Below are 19,722 nucleotides of genomic sequence, written 5' to 3'. Positions count from 1 at the left end.
AAATTTCTATTAAAAATCTTTTAATCCAAGAAGTCCTGAATTGTACATCTACATGTCACCTTCTGTTCTTTTTTACCTAGCCTGGATCATTCCTTTCTCCGTTTCTCACTCTCTTGGCAGGAAGGCTTTCATGAAGTTTCATCCGGCCTCCCCCTTTGTTGAAAGCGTGATACATAGCTACACTGAGAGATAAACTAGCGAAACAAAATGGAAGATCTAACAGTTTTCATGAGCTTCTGGGTTGCTGCATATCCATCATACCCTGGGACATGAACACTATGACACCATATTGGTGAGGTGCTTTTTTCTTTCCTCTTTTGAGATTACCTGAGCTTTTGGTTGCTTTACATAGCAATATACAAGATATAAACCAAGTGCAAATAAGAGACCACCACTGATGGTACACTGCATATGTTACACACAGATGTTGCTAGTATTTACTCGCCTAATTACTAAGCTAAGAACTCCCATAAATTAAACAGATTGGCTAGGCAGCTCCCTAGGAACAAAATTAAATGCGCCAAGTCTCTGAAACCTGCTGCTTCTTAACATCAGTCATGTGATCAACACCACCAATATGAATGTCAGAAATAAAAATATTTCCTTGTCAATCATTAATATCTTGGACCCATTGCAAGCCTGCAAAAGACAGTATAAGAATCATATGTAACTGATTTTGACTTAAGAGAGCTACTCTACGTCGCAAAAGGAAGAATGGAATTGATTAAGAGTACATATCAAACTTTCAGCATCTAATAAAAATAAAGTGGAGATGTTGTACTACAGAAAAACAATCGGATTCCTAGTATTTTAAGAAAAAATTGCTAAAGGGTTGAGTTTGTCCCATTGACTGTCCACCACCATGTCATGTTCCGTTTTTAAAACCTTATAGCAGAGATTCAGAACTACCCAGTGAAATTTCTATGGCCTTTAGAACAATTTCTACAGTTTAGTGACTTTGCTTTTATTTACACTTGTAACAAATGATTATCCCCATTGAACTACACGACAAAAGTTCCATGAAATGAAAAACAAACCTGTTAGTACTGACTCCACTGCTGCATTCGGAATGAACAGTCCAACAATCCGCTGATTGTCATTCGTTGTCACTAGACGGACAACACGTATTCTTTTGTGATTTTGATAAACCTGTTCAATTTCAGAAAAAAAGCACAAGTGCATTAAGCAACCACTTCAATGGCACAGCTATCCAGTTCAAGCATAAAATGCAGACAGAAAATCAATCTGCAACTTCATTTCGTTGTGACATACTGAGCTTCTACTATTACCCTTAGACAAGATCTAGTTGAATTCTGGAGGGCCGACGATTGACGTTTATCCATAAAAGCTGTCTTTTCGGATGAAGATATCAAATGATTCCCTATATGGTTCCCTAATGTTGTTTATCACCCAGTTACTTGGTGTGGCGAACTGGGCTTCTACCATTACCCTTTGACAAGATTTAGCTGAATTCTTGAGGGCCGATGATTGACGTCCATCCATAAACGTTTGTCTTTTCGGACAAAAGATATCCAATGGTTCACTATATGTTCTCTAATGTTGTTTATCACCCAGATACCTGTCAAACTAAGAAAGATATCTTTATGTGTCATCTCTGCTCTAAATAAGGTTACTGGTACTGAGTGGATATACTAATAGTTAACATGAAACTTGCCACCTTAGCCAGGTTAACCGTAACTTCGTCTAAAATGCTTCAAGTAGCCCGCTGCTATAGTTCTTGTCATCATAAATGCACTTATATTGTTGGCTGCTTGGAAGCAAAGTTTCTACTTAGCTTTGTTCCTTCGACGCCATCATTTTCTTTCTTCTGTATGGCTTCACTGAGTTATTTACCTTAACCTAAAGGGTGCAGTTCTACAAATATTGTCTAGGTCAACCAGAAAACCGTCGGAGGCAAGATCCCAAGACCCACGATCACAAGCGCACTGAATTAGAGGAGCCCTACCACTCAGCGCTGAGGAATAAGTAGCAAGACAAAATGCATGTGAATAAGTGACAGAGTAAACCTGTTTAGCTAGGGCCTTCTCAATTGTGCCCCACACTGGAAGTATCAGACCACCCAAAATGTTAAACTCCTGCAGCCTTCTTCCTACTGTACAGTAGCTCCCAACTTTGCATTTGGATCCATGCATACACTGAAATGAGGTAAAAAGGTGCTTGGTAAGTAATATGCATAGAAGAGGGTAAATGTACACAAGCGTCTGCAATATATGCTCATCCTTCAATTGAACAAGTCATAAGTGGAATATGGAAAACAAACTTAACCCAGAACTAAGAAAATAATTACAACACAATGGATCCATAGACACAAAGTAACACAATATTATTCACTATACACAGCACCTCCAGAGATTCATGTGCTGTGTCAGTCATGGAGCTTGAATATCCTTTGGAGGGTTTTGCTCAAATAAATGACAAGAAAAAAAAATACATGCCCTCCGTTCACAAATATAAGATGTTTTGGATATTCCAATACGGACTACATACGGACTGAAATGAGTGAACACACTCAAATGTGTCTATATACATCCTATTCAGAAAAAAGTCAGAACATCTTATATTTGTGAATACTCCCTCTGATCCATAATTATTCAAAGCACAATTGTATACCGATTCGTAAGTCAAATACTTCCTCTGTTCCATAATTCTTGTCGTGGTTTTAGTAATTTGAACTAAAAACACGACAAGAATCATGAAACGGAGGGAGTAATATATATCAAGACCCATGCCAACTTGCACTTCTCTCCGACGTCTCTAAGTCATTATTTCCCTACCTGAGTGGAATGGTTACATAATATTACACCAGATGAATGGCAGGTGAATCAAGTGCAAAGCTGCATGACTGAGGTCATAGGTTTAATCCTCGTCCACACCAGAGTTTTTAGGAAAATGTCATCATGTTAAACTGTTTATAAATCAAAAAGAAAAAATCATCTTACCTGTTTCGATGAAACATCATATTCATCCTGCCAACCTTTGCTAACTTTGTCTATTGATGACACCTTCCTGTACTTGCCCTTCAGTTCACTTAAAGGCATCTCCCTGCAATGGAGCGGCAATAATAAATATGAATTGACGCCATTTACACAAGACAATGTCTTTCTAGGTTGCTACATGGTGGCTATAGATAGTGATCGTGAAGCAGTATGCGTCTCAAAAAAATCACATAAAAAATGCGCGAGAAAAAAAGTTATGATGAACAGAAAATACCTTAATGCTTCACCAATAGCAGGTCGAATTATCTTGTATATTCCTTCAGTTGAGCTGTGTGTGAACAATATAAACTCGAGTCATCAATCAGATCAAACAGATTTCACATGAAAGGAGAACAAGTAAACACCGCATATATATTTACATGAATCACTCGTACACCAAACCGCATTCCAATCTCACATTGTTGCCAATAAATAAATTGACCTTCTAATCACATTTCTTTTCTTAAAGAGTATGTTCTCAAAGCTTAGCTTTCTTGTGGAAGTATCAACGGATCACACTAAGAACTTGCAAAAAAATGGTACTTTTGAGGGTGCTATAGAACTGGCAAATTTGGCCCCACCAGACAGCGATAACCTGACGCAGTTGTGGCGTGGACTGGGCTGCGAGCTAGCCAATCGACAGGACAGGATCGCCGGATGGCATGCTGGTTGAAGCATCAAGAGAAGGAGCCGTGTGATGCCACCAAGGCAGCTTGTCAAATGAGATCATGCAAGCACTGGTAATCATTTGTCTCCCGTCATAGCATTTCAATCCAGCAAGGCAAAACAGGTAAGGAAGTAACATGTCCCTATGTAGTGGACACATATTGTCACACTTAAGGTAATATATAGAAGAATGTTTTTTTGTGTTCCGCCAAGGCTACACCAGCGTAGTTCTCTTATAATTTCTCAAAATATGTGTGCCCCCTAGGTCCTACAAGTAATTCTCACCAAAGATGGTATTTTCAAATTTATACCTCTTGCAAAGATTCCAACTTTTCTAATTCCCTCCCGCCATCAATGGAAGGGGGATACTTCTTAAACAATGCAAATATATAGCTCATTAAAATAGCCAAATAATTCAAAGTCTTTGCGTTTTCTCGAAGAAGAAAAATATATATCTTCATCATTCAACACAACATACCCTTCAAGAGCTAGAGTGAAGTGTCTTCTCCCCATCCATTCCCTTTTGGACTCATAAAACCCATCATTAGAAGAACCAGCACCATCATTCTCTCTTCCATCAAGCATTGCCTTTGCCGACTTCACACGTTAACATGTTCATGAAAGAATTCATGCACAAATGATAAATATTACAGTATAGAACAGGTGTTTCTTGCACTTAAGTATAACTAGCAATCATGCCCACAATGTTATCAATGAAAGAACAAATGATTGAGCCAAATGTTTCTTCTTACCTCCCAGGTAACTCCCCTATCAATGGTGAAAGTAAATAGTATTGTTGAAGCACCAGACAAGCTATCAACATGAACGGTCTGCAGCAAAACTCGCATTGTGACTTTATGGTTAACAGAAGTAAAAGCTCCCAAGAAAAGGATAAAAAAGAAGCATTACCTTTGGTGGCTCTTTCAATTCAATATTCTTACCCTTAATATCAACAATTCCAGAATCCAGCTGCCCTTCTCTTCGTGCATTGTGAAGGACAACATCAAGTATGCTTATAAAGAGATCAAACAACCTGCTCGTAGAAAGTGTTAGCATGCATGGCCAACCAATTATTCAGAAGTCATGCATGAAAACTCACCTATTCTGGATGTCAGGAGCCAATCCCAGAAGGCGGTTAAGGAAGCGAGCAACGTCATGCATATCTGCATCAACAATACGACCAGAAAGCTTCCCTGCAACTTTACCATTGCCTGAAGAAATCATTTAGTGAGACCTTTTTCTATTGACAAGAGATAGAATAGGACATACAAATTGTAAATCATACTGACAGGTGCAACTTCAGTTTATGATCAATCTGAAGACTGACATTTAACATCAAACTCAAATAACTATGCAAGATTACCAAGAAGGACAAAAGACCAAACCTTGTTCTCCCTCCGGTCTTTTTTTTGTTTGCGTTTAACTTCCAGCCCACATACCAAGGAGAGGAGCGTTCAGCAAAAAAAGGACTATTTTGCCCCTGGATTGCTACGGAGGAGACGCTGCGTAGTTACTCTGCGCATGCGAACGATTGGCTCAGCCTGCAGCCTCCAATTCTCGCACCCACGTACTCCTCACTCTCTCTCCTCTCCATCTCTCTGCACACGGCTCTCTATGAAAAATCTTCTCTGCATCCGCACCAATCTCTCACCCTGTTGCATGTCCTATGAGCAGGAAGGGACGAGGGATATGGGGGAGAGAGAGAGAGAGAGAGATGGGAATTAGTGCGGCTTCGCGTGCGTTCGAAACGGAAGGGATCAGAGGGGTACTATTGGAAAGAGCAGCACAAATATGCTATGGCGCAGAGCATTGTGGGAAAAACGGGATTTTCTTAGATGCAAACAAAAAAGGACCGGAGGGAGTATTAACAACTTATGCCAGGAAAAAAAACAGATGAAAGATACTCCCTGCGTCCCATATTAATTGACGCTGAAATGAATGTATCCAGTGCTAGATACATCCATTTGGGCGTCAATTAATATGGGACGGAGGGAGTAGCAAATAGGTGACAAAAATAGGCGGAAATGTAAGCACATTAAGCTTTAAAAATGCACACATATACAGAATTCATTTAGCAATGAAACCATAAAAACAGAAAGGAACCAGGTCTTTAGATAAACATACATATGAAGGCATAAAAACAGAAAGGAACCGGGTCTTTAGATAAACTTACATACTGTGGCATCCCTTATAATTCCAACTGATACTAGAGCAACCTTTGCCTCAGTAATGAATTCTTCGATGCTGGCCTGGTTGTCAGAACACCTCGGAGGAACAACTGGAAAAGAATCCTGGTCACCTTGAAACCAACTCTTAGAATGGTGTATAAGGCATGAAAAAGAGGGGAAATTGCTGAAAAATAACTGAAAGTATACAAACCTGCTCCATTATTCCCCTATACACCATGGTTAGCGCCTTTTTCCCATAAGTGCTATCGTAGTTGAAAGCACTTAGAGAAGGTCCAGCCCTGCAGATGTTGAAATCTAGGGTCAGAAATGTTGATGCTTATTACAAAGTTGGTTGAGACCAGCAAAAACCTGCGATCGCCTTGTGTTAAAGCTCCAAGAGACTCGAGTCTTTTTGCCACAATTGATGCAAATCGCTTTTCACCACCAAGATTTGTAAAAAGAAGCCTACATTTGGATTTCCAGATTTGTTATTAGGATATGTAACTCATTCTACTGTCTAGATCACAAAAATAGTGTGAAAAAGAAATAAATTCAACATGAACTGTGCCAGGACGACCAATATATATAGCAAAGGGCAACCCTCACACACTGAACAATAACTTTTGCTTGATTATCTCAGCATTTGAGTACTGTGTGATTTCTGTTGCGTGCATAGCAATTACTAACCCTGTGAGACCAACAAGTCCAGTGAAATTGTTGTTGACTAGATTTCTCTATAAGGCTTCTGGAATCACATTGAAACCATTACAAGACATAATTGATGGTAGACAGGAAACATAGCCTGTCATGCAGAACCTATAACCTGCTAATTTCAACAATTACAAGAAATTATCTGTAGCCTGCATAAGCCTTTTAGAAGGCAACATATTGCGTAGAAAACAAGTGCATACTCATTGTTATGCAGATTTGGAAAATATATACATTAATACTGTTTCTACACATATGCATTAGCAAATCATCAATCGTTCCAGATTCCAGGTGATAAACATCTGCAGTTACATATAATACATCGACAAGTTAATAATTGTTCTACCTATCCTTGATAGTTGCTTCTATCGCTAAGTGGGAAAAAAATCCAATCTAGATCTAACTTTTCATGCAGAAGCAGACAATACCATACAATCTTGATTCTAGTCATAGTTTAAAACTTCGTACCGGAATAGAGGATTATAACTTCAGAAACAAAAGTGCAAATTTACAAATTAGATCTACAAGAAAGCCTTGACATATGAATAAACAGCAGACCTATATTGCGGTGCAGATGTTTGATTAGAGCGATGTGTTCTCCCAAACTGCTGTATTGCACGGTCTGCACTCCAGGGGAGTTCTAGTGTTACATGTACTCTCCTTCTCTGCAAATTTTGTTTAAGCATTTTTAGCATCATTACAAATAGATGATTGGTGTAGTTGCAACAGATGGGAAAAATGGAGATACAAAAACCTGGTTTTTTGCCCTTCTGTCAGCATGTAGGGAAACACCAGCTGATCCCGCTTCAGATATAATTGCAATTAGTTTTTTGTCATCCATGAACTGCTGCTTTTCATGCATATTGATCATCTCCATTGAGACTTCTTTCCTACAAGCAAAAAAATATACACGTATGGTATAGCTGACAAGAAAAATGTAAAACAAATAACATAAGTAAGCTATCTTACGCATTCCGCGCCTGATAAATAACGCCTTTTCCATCTGAAGTTCTTATTAGCATACCACGTCGTCCAGTTATTTCTGCGACCTTGTCAGGCCCCCCTAGCTACAAAATTCAAATAAAATGGAATGTTCTTAATATGTTATAGCCTAAAGCAGAGAATGGGTTTAATTAAAATCTACACAACATATCCCTTTACACATAAATTTCAAGTTCTAGATATAAGATTTCATCTTCAGGCAAAAACAGATGCCAACAAGGAAGCTCTTCCAGCAATGCTTACTCAAGCAGTACACAAATGGTTTTACATCTCGACATCCCTTTCTTCTGCTCTGAAATGCAATATTGTAATACCATCCATTACCCTAGCACTCACCATTTATAATAGTTATATACCAAAATATCCAGAAAGCAAGAAAGAAATAGAGAATCATCATACAATCCTATCAGTTCATACTAGAAGAAACCTAGGTAGGTGTATGAGAATATTTGTAATGCTCCAAGGTCTGAAATCTCTAAAAAAAAAGGCCAGTCCCCTGCATGGGAACTCGTTGGACCTCAGGATATTGGGCCTCACTTCACCCCAAAGAGTGAGTCCGGAAATACTATGTTAGGATCCAAAGGCATTACATATTGTGGTATGAATTAAATCGTTACTTTATTAGGGCCACATTGGCCACCACTAATTGGGTTGGGAATGACAATCTTTGCAAACATTAGTTGATTCTGAACTTCAATATACAGAAAAGTCCAATACAAGCTCAGAAATTAGAGAGAACCAGGATTATGATAATCAACATTCCTACGAGAAGTAAGCTAAAATTACCTGATCAATGATATCATCCAGAGGATTATTAGGGAGATCCAAGGAACGTATGACATCCAAAATCTTCAACTTTCTCTCTACTGCGGAGTCATACCTGACAATAAGACACAACACAGCATTTATAAATCGTGCAGATGATCATAAGCTGATGAGCATTGTGGTTCATCAAATACACGAAATACCTCTTTGAAAAATCAGCTACATTAGCATCATGCTCCATTTCCTGGCCTTCTATCTTCTTACATGAGTAGCATGACCAATCATCAGTCAACATACCAGTCCAAGGTGGTGTCAGACAGCTAGGATGAACACGTAGAGAACAACCAGAGCAATTGAGCAATAGACTCTTCTCCTGAAAATAAAGATATTGTTATATCCCTCCGCTTTTATTTACACCCAAGTAAACTTTATAAGGTTTGATGAAGTTTATATAAAATAATATGAACTTTCACAATAACAAATATATATGATCCAAAAATACATTCAATGTTAATTCTAATGGTATTGATTTGGTATTGCGGATGTTAATTTTTTTTGTACAAACTTGATCAAAGTCTACTTAAGACAAAGCTGATAAGCAGAGTAAATAAAAACGGAGGGAGTACAAAAGAACTTTACAAGAAAAAACTCAAATGAATTTTCACTTCCACAGATATCATATTCTCCTGCCAACATTCTACAGTGGTTTTGGCATGGTTATCAGTTATAACTAATCACAATATTAAACAGCAAATGGTACTGACAAATATGGAAGAAAGAAGTACGAAAGCAGCCACGGTCATGAGGTTAAGTTGCAAAAAGAATGGCACTCCGTATAACTTAAGAGCATTGATGTCAAAGAATCTGACAGACCTGAATTTGTATTCAACAATATAGATCCGTATGATCCTATTTAACACAAAAGAACCAAATAATAAACAATAAAAGTCACCTCCTCTGAGTTGCAGATTTGACACATGTGGAACTCCTCATCCGATTCTGATGATTCATGGTCTGATGACTCAGCTGAAACATTATAAGTAGATTAACAATTATCAAAAGAATATAAATTAATAAGTTCAGCATATCTAATCAGAAGTACTCAAGTAGCAATAGCTCTGTCTCAAAATATCACACTATAATAAAGCATTGTTGTGGCTGCTAAAAGCAGCTGTCTCAGCAAGTATAGTTGCAACCTACACAGACATAGCGGACACGTAATCGATAGCATGTAATGAGCATTAAAGAGATGTTTCTGCTTTCTTGAGTAATCAATTGTTGCATATTTGAATTTTCAAAGGGAACCTTCTTGCACATTTATTATGCATCTTATTGCTAAATACTGCAAGGAACATTTTGTAGTTATTTCCTTTTGTATCAGGGGCTTTCCCATCCAGTTATTGTTTTCTTTTTGGGGGGAACTCATTCCCATCTAATCATCTTGATTGTTCCATGTGTGCCTGTAAAGCAATAATTGGTTTATGGTCTACCTGATCAGTGATCAAGATTGAAGAGAAACAGCACAAAGGCAGAGGGCAAGTTCTATGCTAGCACTTTTAGACCTCATTATTCATCTTTTCATCCATTACTAGTAAAAGGTACATGCTTCGCATGTCAAAACATTTGCATCTATCTAGCCTCCAAAAGGCGATGTGTAGAGGAAACAGATTAGCAAATGACCAAATGTAATGCTGTCAGTATCATGCATCATTTATATTGCTTGCACCTGCTGTTATTCTCACTTTTTTCTTCTTCCGTTTAGCATCTTTTAGATAGTTCTTGACTTCAGATAGGCCCGGGAGATTCATTTAGGGGGTTAGGACTTAGGACTATGGAGGGAGATAGAAGGCTTTAGGAGGAACGAAAAATGTCTAGGCTATGGGAGGCTGAACTCCATGTGGCACAATCTAGTGCAACAGAGGAGCAATCCAAAGGTTAGTAGCGTAAGGATTTGCCAACTCTCCACCACTGGCTCATGTTTGAAGTTATTCCCACACTATATAGGGATATATATATTCCACTGTTATATTCATACTGCCTCACACGTTTTAGTTTTTCCGTTCATTACTTCCTTTTTCAAATGTTTATTTCAAGTTACTAAATTTAATTTCTGTAAACATTCCTGAGCATATTACACACACTAAACACCGTCATACACTACCCTGTAGACCTTGATTTCTGATCTTCAAATAGTTAGCAACAGCTGCACCTATAACTTTTACATAGCCTTTCCAGACCCTTGTGTGATAGCATTGAGGGCGAGGCGACATCATAGACACAACCTAACTTTGTGTAATAGCATTGAGCAATGAGAATAATAGGCTGCTGCCCAGAGTGTCTAACCCACTATCCACCAAGATATTTTAAGTCGGTTAGTTTCTTTCTTCTGTCTAGAGAAAGTATAATCAAGTCAGAGTCCATAATTCTTACAGATATAAGTAAGTTTTTTTTCTATGCTATAAAAAAACTATTTCCTCGTCGTCTTTGAGAATATAGATTATACAAGTATTTTTGATGATTTCAGTAACTATGTTGTTCCCAATGAGTACATTAACAGCTGTATCCGATGTCATAAATGAAAGTACTTTCACATGAACAAAACTTGAATTGCTAATTTCCAAAAGTTGCCACGATGTTCCCAGCAAGTATATTGACAGCTGTATCCAGTACAAGAATACATGTTACACGAACAGTTTACATTGAAAGGCTGGTCAAAATCATATTTGTGCTGGCATTTAAATTAATGTTTCAATACAGCTATGCTATAACAGAAAGTGACACAACCTGGAACTGCACTACTGACTAATAAGCAATAAAAGGTTTGCTACATGGCTGGCAGCTGAGACTATAATCAAGTGATCCCCAAAAAAACTTACATGGAGAATAGTCACCACTATCATCATCGCTCACATCTTCCATTTTTGCTACTTTCCTAACTCGCCCTTTAAAAGATACATCTTGTGCAGAATGCCGCTTACGCTGGATCTCCGTGACTTTTTCTTCACCTACAATAGCTTATTTAATTAAATAGTAAAGAAGCAGACAACTAGAATAACCAAAAGACCTGAAACAAGATATGACCAAATGAAAATGATTCAGGGAGGACGCAAAATGAAATAATGAAACACCCCTAAACAGGATGCTCCAGCTCCCTAGATGAAAGGGTCACATACCCATTAGTTTGTTTATGCGACTATGCGAGTGATAATGGATATAACAGAAAATGTATAGTTGACCAGTAAAAGGAAATATCACTAGAGTGAGCACTAACTTCTCGCCTTCTAGGTAACAATATTTCATGTGTCACACACAGTACTTTGCATGCAACAAGGACTAACGATGTGGAAGTCGATAAAACCTGGCTAGGGTTAACATGCTAAAACAACTAGCACAAACCTTGCTGAAAAGTATCAGGTTTTGGAGGTAAAGGGTAATTTTCTTCCACCAGCTTCAGAAGAAGCTCCCGGGGACCAGAAACAAAGTCTTCCATTTCAACACCCTGTTTCATATTTGAAATAATCAAGCAGTCACTTTGTAAGTTGCTACAAACGCTAGAGAGAGAGAGAGAGAGAGAGAGAGAGAGAGAGAGAGATTTGAGATGTTCAGCAGGAAACATGAACGCACATATTTTGTGACAGCTTCCTCTGTTCGAGCCTCTCCAGTACTCTGAAGACCAATCACCACACATTTGTTCTCAGCCAAAGCCTCCTTAGCCAACTTCACAACAGCAGGGACCTTCGCAGACATGCACATATGCCTGAAGAAACGCTGCAAAAAGTAGCCATCAATTTTATATGAGTAACAGTGTAAGTACTTTTTAGCATGTGGGGCAATTATCTAGGATATTCCTTATGCTATACTGTAAGCTGTGCCAAAATAGAAGAGCAAAAAATGACTTAACCATGCAGTCATGGAACTGTAAAAGATGCAGAATTGCAAAGGTAATAAAATTCAATAAGTTCGTTTCCAGAAAATTTAAGGATGCAACACCTGATGACTGGACCAATATAGCCGCCATATTTGATTTGAAACACCTTTCTCTTCTCCAGAGATTTCACCTGCTGACAGGAGCTCAAGGCGCAAGTCCGCCCAGAATTCGGCTGCCTTTCCGTACATATTCTGCATTGTAGATAAAAATAAAGCAACTTTATCGTAAGCTAATAGTCTTTTATGTTAAAAAGTGGATAGAGAGCCTAAAATCAATTACTTGTTGTAACACATGAATATCATTACAAATAAACATTTTCTCAAACACAAACAAACAACAAGTTGGAATACAAACTACAAAGAGTTTACTTTATGGATAAGCAAAAATTGACGGGAAGACATGAAAGTGCAAAGCGACCATACCACCAAAAATAAAGCTATAAGACAAAAAAAATATACACTGATATTTTATGGTTTTTACCGTCATTCTTTCCTCAAGAGGAGCCTCCACAGTATCAAAATCAGCCCCCTTATAACTTAGTGTACGACAAACATACATACCCCTGCAAGACATTTAATGAAAGGAGTACTCAATATATCATTCTGATTAAAAGAACATGCATCAGCTAATAGTTCAAACACATTAGAGCAGATGAATTCCAGTTGATTTCCCATTTATACACAGCACAATTGACACATGGTAATTGGTACCCATTCATATGGGCTCTTCATGTCATGGTGCATGAGATCTGGAAAGACCACTAACCTAGCTTTCATGTCCATGGCAACAAGTTCAAGGGCACCCACACCACCTTTCTCAAGAGCACCTGCATATGTTTGCATAAAGTATGAAGAACTACAACATTTGATAAATTCTACTGGGTTTTACAGCAGTTCCTTCTAAGCATAAGGCATGCAATGCTTCACTAAAATGACTCGCAGAATCCAAAGGGAACACAAAGTAACTGCCTAACATAATCCAACGCAAAACCCAAATACTCACTCACTGTCTTGCAAAGAAAACTGAAAACCACAGAGTGCACTCCAGAAATGATGATTTAGATTAATTAAAGGTGGAGCTTGAATTACTCGAAGCAGCAATAAACCAAAGATACTACCCAACAACTATATTAGCAGTCTATTTCTAAAACTTCTGGCCAACCAAGTCATTTTCTGCACAGTGAAGTCAGATGATCCTACTGTGTGATCTCAACATATTTAAGGACAGCTTGCAATTGCTATGTTGTGTTATGCAGCTTGTGCTGCAGTGCCCAATCTAGTTAGTTAGGAAAACAATTACTTATTGTGCTGTCAACTTAAGCATATGCTTTCAACTAATTGTTACATGAAAGATTCAAGTAAAAGGATAAATCAGTTAACCTAAAAATTGCGGAAAATCCTGAAATGATGTTCCGTCCCCCCAGAGTCCGAGTCGAACCATATAGCCCAAATTCCGTGGTTCTGATGCACCAGTTGCTGAGCAGTAGACAACACGGGCCTCAGGTAACTTTTCCTGTTATGTCATATAGATGATGTCATAGTATTAATTCAACATGCATATATCAAATATATATTCTTTCAAACATGACGTACCAATATCAGATGGCAGCAAAATTCAGTTAATGCCATCAGTATTGTGTGCCTTCACTATTTGTTTATTACGTAAAATTTAAGTTATTAAAATAAGACAAGGATAACCCACAGTAAATGTTGTCAGCTACTTCTGAAAGACATTAAACGTTTAGCATGATATAAATTGCAGGTGAAAACTTAACACAAACGCATCAAAAAAATTGTTCATACTGTGAAAATCAAAAACACGGCATGCAGCGACATATTAAGGTAGATTGCATACTCTTATATTGACTGAACTCTGATATGTGTTGCGCATGCACACTTAAAAATTGTAATTTTTTTTTCATACTGTGAAAACAAAAATACTTGGCATGCAGTAACAGATTAAGCTAGATTGCATACTCTTATACTGAATGAACCCCTAGAACTTGATGAAATCCATCATATCATGGCAATCAGCCCATCAGAAGGCCCTTATTTTTCTAAAAATATTACAAAAGAATACCCTAATGTTCAGATTAGATTAAAACATGTTAGTATTAAGGATATTTCTAACATTCACAAAGTTGGAAACATAGAGAACAGTGAAGACTTAATTTCCAGCTAGATTATGATTCCAGCCATAGACAAACCTGGATCTCAAGAACTGCTTTACCAGTGCGGGTGGGTTGGCTCCCTGCATCAGGAATCAGATTTTTGGCCTTGTGGCACTGCAAGGAAAATATAAATTGAGCACAAAATACACTCAGCTATACAGATATGGCTACAAAACAAACGCAGCAGAAAAAAAAAGATAAAATTCAGCTCTGCTAGTTCTTTCTTTTTACTGCAAATATAAATATCTAGAGCAAATCTGTAGTAAAAAGAAAAAAAATCTCATTTCCTACGTACAAGAAAATTACCTCATCGAACACTATGAGACCATCAAACTCATGTCCACACCATTGGACTAGTTGCTGCAAACGAGAACGGCCTCTCTCGGATGATGCTATCAAGCTGCTGTAAGTAACAAAAATTACGCCATTCTTTATCCCAATGGCCTTCGAGTCTAGCTTAGAATATGGTAGCTTATTTAAAGGATGCACTGCATAACAAATATAGCAATATCAATTGTAAATATCAGCCATAAATATGAAATGCAAACTTTTTTTGGCAAAGAATATGAAGCGTAAACTGAGTACACAAAACAATCTGCCTAGCAGTAGGAAGAAAAAAGTCAAAAACTACTTTCCGTGGAGAATTTCTCTCAAGGATGCAAATCGCAAATGACAGGAGTAGTATGATCAAATGTTATCAATACATGATGCTCCTCACAACTTCCTACAAAGTCATGTATGGACAGTGCCTGTCGAGATCCTTGGTATTCAAACACTTAATTACCTAAACAGGATAGCGCCAATATTCAGGCAGAAGTCATTGTAAAGGACTAAAGGTTATATATTCTCTTTTATCCAAGGTTATCATTATCCCTATACTGGACCTTTCTGAGACATGTCATTTTTAGGATCATAAGTTTTCCTAATCCTGATCATAAGATCCTTAGGATCGTGATCCTTCTACAATCCTGCCAATCGTTTGCAAACAAAATATTATGTTTAGGTAATTTATATGCTTCATGTAGTTTATTTCCAAGCAGGAAAACTTATACCAAATACATGCACTTCTATCATCGAGATGCTATGATTTATTGCTTAAATTTCGCTTGTAGTATTTCAATGTGCCACAGATACCCATTCGTACTGTGTGCGGTATTTTAAATTTAGAACTTAATATTTCAAATTTAGAACATAATGAATTCATGCATACTTAACAGGGATGTACATACATACCACATCCAATCACATATAGACAATTTAAAACTATGCAAAATCACCCCACACACAGCCACTGGAAAGGAATGGTGTTGCTCTTCCAGTTTGCCTTGGTGCATCTGGAAGGCACGAAATGCCTTGGCCAGCGCCCATATGCAGTCAACAGAGGCAAGATTGTGGACGCGGCCTGATGCGACAATCCAACCTTAATTTTCCGAGAATGGTAGTCGATCCATGAGTGTATTGTTTATGTACGTATGGCCTGGTGCCCTGGTCCTAGGCTTGTCATTAAGCTCTTCGGTTTTTTCAAAGCATAGAGACGCGTAGCTTTTGCATTTTCTTGAGAAGATACACAGTAATTTCCATGTAGCAAATTGTCAAGTCAAGTCGCCATAGGACCGAATTGGCAACTTCAATTAGTCATGACCAGGCAGCAGATATGGAACGGGTGACTGGGCTACGGTGCTACGGCTACTGCTACAGGGAGTAAGAAGAAGACTCAGAAGAGTTTCAGTTTCAATGACAGGCTCAGGAACAGGTTCCCAGTTCCTGCCAACTATTTGCAATGGGGTATATATATATTTAATTATTTACTATATCATTTTTGCATTAACTTTATGGATTATTTGGAGTGCGGTATAGTAAATATATGGTCCGTTATGATGCATCTATTGCTAGATTGAAACATATACCGTTTATTAAATTCTACCTAAAATAACAGTCGCACTTAATCACTCCCTGCTAGCATTTTCTAGATAAATGTTGTGTTGTTAAATCCACATGTCAATCCACATACAGTTCAAGATGCTATCATGTAGATCCGCAGGGGTCACACACACAGTTGGTGCAATGCAGATGGCATTGACTCGAGGTGAAATGTCATTCAATTTAATAGGTTCCATACCTTGCACGCATTTTGCACCAACATCATCTAAATCTCTTCGAGCATCATACTTCAAGTCAGAACCAACCGATACCCACCTGGAAATCGCAACTAAAAATTCAGCTAAAGGTGTGGTGAAGACGACATAATGGCAGAAAATCTTAACAGTTCAGCAGAGCATTGACTGGATGGGAATTATTAACAAAAGTCTTACACTGCCTTATGCCTTCCCTGTTGCCAATTTTCCCAGATTAATCCAGCAATTGTCCGGCCCTTACCAACACCAGCACCATCACCAACAAAAAAACCTGCTCTATCACCAGTAGGGAGATGATGAAGGTGCCGCTGTCATACAACAACACAAGGATTTACAAGAGGTGTGATGGTACAAATAAAATAATAGCCAAATCATAGAATGTGAACAAACCTGACAAGCATAAACTATTGTCTCGATTTGTAAGCAAGATAATGTCTTAGTTTGATCCAACTCATCCATGATGTTCAACTCATAAGTCGGTTCAGGAGGTTGTACAGCTGACAGCGAAGAAGTCTCTACTACCGGATCCGGATGAGGCAGACCAAGAGATAGTTTGGGAGGCCTCTGGATAAGTGGAAATATGGCAAATTATAAAGGAATTAGGTATAAAAATAGTAATAACTGTAAGTACTGCAAAGCATTTCCACAAAGTGCAGACTGAGCCATGAAAGTAAATGGAATTCTTACATAGTCAGTGAAAGTTTCGCCGACGGTACCACCTTCATCTTCATCGCGCTCAACATCAATTGCAACCTGTTTGAAAAAATCCCAGTAAGTGCAAGTTTGCGAGCCCGATTATACACCAATGAGGCAGACATGGAGACATTGGATACACCACCAGAGCAGCTGAATGTTTATGAGAAATGCCACGGACATTTCGCGCACACTATTTAGCAGACGCACGTGTTGAACAAATGGAGAATGCGACATGAATCAATAAATTGTGTGATGCTAAACTGCTCGACGCCTCCACGCATGATGTCATGCCATACCACCCACCAATCAACATACCTCATTGATCTCCTCGGGCGGCTCTGTGGCGGGCAGACCAATAGGGACGGTTGTCGTGACAGCAACCAGCTGTGGCGGCTGCAGCATGCCTGGCGGCAACACCGGGAGGAACGTCGGGGGCACGGGGACTGACGCTGGGGGTGCGCCGTTGCTGGCGGCGGTGAGGAAGTTCTGGAGCTTGGAGAGGTCCACGGCGAGGTCGACCCCGCACTGCGGGCAGCGGAAGTTGGCTAGGCCGTGGGGCACGTTGAGGACGGCCTGGCAGCGCACGCAGGGGAGCTGGATCTTCGTGGGGTCCACCCCATGCGCCTGCGACGTCTGTGCCGCCTGCGACGCCCGCTTCCGGTGCTGCGGCGGAGCGGGGAGGGCGGGGGCGGCGGAGGATTTGGGCGGGGAAGGCGTGGAGGAGGAGGGATTGGGCATGAGCTGCGGGGGCAGCCGCTGCGCCATCTGGCACTTGGGGCAGATGAACTCCGTCATGCCGGGGGCGACGGCGAGGACGCCGCGGCAGCCCGCGCAGCGCACCTGGATGAGCGCGGAGGCCGGCGAGGGGGAGGAGGAGCCGCCGGCCATCGGCGGCGAGGGTTTGGAGGGGACAGGGGGAACGGGGGTGTGTCTGATGGAATTCGGTCCTCGCTCTCGGGAAGAGGAAGGGGCGACGGGGAGGGGGAGGGGGCGAAACCGAAGCGGCAGCGGAGTGGGTTGGTTGGTCCGTCTGCGCCTAGCCAACAGGCTACAGGCCTAGTAGTAGAACGAACATTCGAGGGCTCGAGGTTTGAATTTTGTTTTCGTATTTGCTCGGGAAGTGCTTTGCATTTGCATTTGCTACTACTCCCTCTGTTCCTTTATATAAGATGTATCAGTTTTTGATAAAATTTCACAATATAAAATGCATTTCTTCTAATTCATCATAATCCCTTTTTTATCCCTGTAGAAAAAAGGAAAGTATCTCCCTCTTGATTTTATGTATCTCTTTTTATAGAAAAAGAAGGAAAGTATCCCTCCCCTAATTGCATGTATCTCTTTCTTTCAAAGCATAACTGGTTTACTTGTCAGTAATCATCAAATATGACAGGGATAATTTTGTACTAACGTATCTATAATTTGTTGCCTTGGTCATCGTGCCTAAAAATATACACCTTTGATAAAGGAACGAAGGAAGTAGGTTTTGTAGATTGGGGATTTGGAGTATGTAAATTGTATTATTAATTATTAAAGGAAGTTCATACATCGTTCGTTCTCCTTCCGGCTCCACTAAAGTAATATTTTCTTTTGGACCGCAACCCCACTCAGTTTGGGAAGCGTTGATTCAATCATATCTCTTTTCTTTCTTTGTTAGGATGCACTTACGTGTCTCCCAGCAGATCCATTGCCTAATAACAAAATCAATCATCAATAAAAAATTGCCCCAATAATTTTAGTCAAAACGGTTTCCAACATTCCCAGACGATTCACTACCATACACGCCAAATCAATTTATCTTCTATCTACATCTATATATATACTACCTAAAAAAGACATAACGTTTCGCTCAACCTTCGTCCGCCTCCATTCCATGCTTGGCACATCGAGAAAACCAAGGGAAAACCTGACCGCTATAACCCACTCATGCACGTTCATCCTCTTTACTCCCTCTATTAGCTAATTGGTCATGCGTTGCAACGGGGCATACATACTCTACATGGATTATCCACTGAGAGGGAGGAAGAAGATGGCAGTACCTTGCTTGCCGGTGATGCCATGGAGGAAGAGATGGGAAGCAGCCGCCAGGAGGGGATGCTGAGTAGCCAACGAGTCATGTAATCGGGAGCAACTATCGGGAGGGGATGGGGACTAGGCAGGCGACCAGCAGCGGAGGTGCTGGAGCAGTGTAGCTCGGTGGCTAGTGTCGATGAGGACTTGGCCAGCCGCCAGCCAGGTCGGGAAGGGATGGGAGGAGCGGGACGGGGCTGGAGGAGGGTCGAACCCTAGCTATTGAGGAGCGGGAGGGGTTACGGGCCTAAATTTGGGGCTTTCTTTGCCCATCAGTTAATGGGCCAGTAACGATTAATCGGTATGGCAACCGATTATATCAGTCTGATGGGCCAATTATTCGGCCTGACGAGTTATTGCGGCGAATAGGTGCTATTTTGGTCGACCACTCTTCATCTGCGGCGGTTGCTGTTCTGGTGCA

At 39.8% G+C, this 19,722-nt stretch overlaps 1 protein-coding gene across 3 annotated transcripts; it reads right to left on the bottom strand.

Moving 5' to 3' along the window:
* Nucleotides 1-287: 287 nt before the first annotated feature.
* LOC123054352 (protein FORGETTER 1) lies at nt 288-18,262 on the bottom strand. 3 transcript variants are annotated; one of them, XR_006426135.1, is made up of 32 exons: nt 17,550-18,225; nt 17,226-17,291; nt 16,929-17,102; nt 16,716-16,846; nt 16,523-16,599; nt 14,710-14,891; nt 14,440-14,517; nt 13,613-13,745; nt 12,999-13,059; nt 12,714-12,795; nt 12,296-12,424; nt 11,930-12,073; nt 11,702-11,804; nt 11,182-11,310; nt 9,258-9,331; nt 8,509-8,678; nt 8,327-8,420; nt 7,508-7,605; nt 7,293-7,428; nt 7,097-7,203; nt 6,200-6,295; nt 6,042-6,129; nt 5,836-5,953; nt 4,762-4,873; nt 4,572-4,695; nt 4,415-4,492; nt 4,141-4,259; nt 3,232-3,285; nt 2,996-3,063; nt 2,028-2,156; nt 1,038-1,149; nt 288-639 (listed from the first exon to the last, which is right to left on the bottom strand). XR_006426135.1 is itself a non-coding variant. In XM_044478114.1 (32 exons), exons 1-32 carry the CDS (start codon nt 18,120-18,122, stop codon nt 608-610), a joined length of 3,906 nt encoding a protein of 1,301 aa, XP_044334049.1. In that variant the 5' UTR covers nt 18,123-18,262; the 3' UTR covers nt 288-607. The 3 variants fall into 3 exon arrangements, 2 of the variants coding, with proteins under 2 accessions (XP_044334049.1, XP_044334050.1); XM_044478114.1 differs by having other exon boundaries at nt 2,961-3,063; nt 17,550-18,262; XM_044478115.1 differs by lacking the exons at nt 288-639; nt 1,038-1,149 and having other exon boundaries at nt 2,023-2,156; nt 17,550-18,226.
* Nucleotides 18,263-19,722: the final 1,460 nt, after the last annotated feature.

The sequence above is a fragment of the Triticum aestivum genome, chromosome 2D, assembly GCF_018294505.1.
Source record: "Triticum aestivum cultivar Chinese Spring chromosome 2D, IWGSC CS RefSeq v2.1, whole genome shotgun sequence".
Taxonomy (NCBI): Eukaryota; Viridiplantae; Streptophyta; class Magnoliopsida; order Poales; family Poaceae; genus Triticum; species Triticum aestivum.
The sequence above is the reverse complement of the archived record's forward strand: the minus strand, read 5'-3'. Positions and strand labels throughout refer to the sequence as shown.

Excerpts from the sequence above, each read along its gene's own strand:
- LOC123054352 (XM_044478114.1), bottom strand. The coding sequence starts at position 18,122 with ATGGCCGGCGGCTCCTCCTCCCCCTCGCCGGCCTCCGCGCTCATCCAG. Across the intron at positions 7,606-8,326 it reads TGGATGATATCATTGATCAG|CTAGGGGGGCCTGACAAGGT; the intron begins GTAATTTTAGCT and ends TGAATTTTGTAG. Across the intron at positions 640-1,037 it reads AGTGGAGTCAGTACTAACAG|GCTTGCAATGGGTCCAAGAT; the intron begins GTTTGTTTTTCA and ends TGTCTTTTGCAG.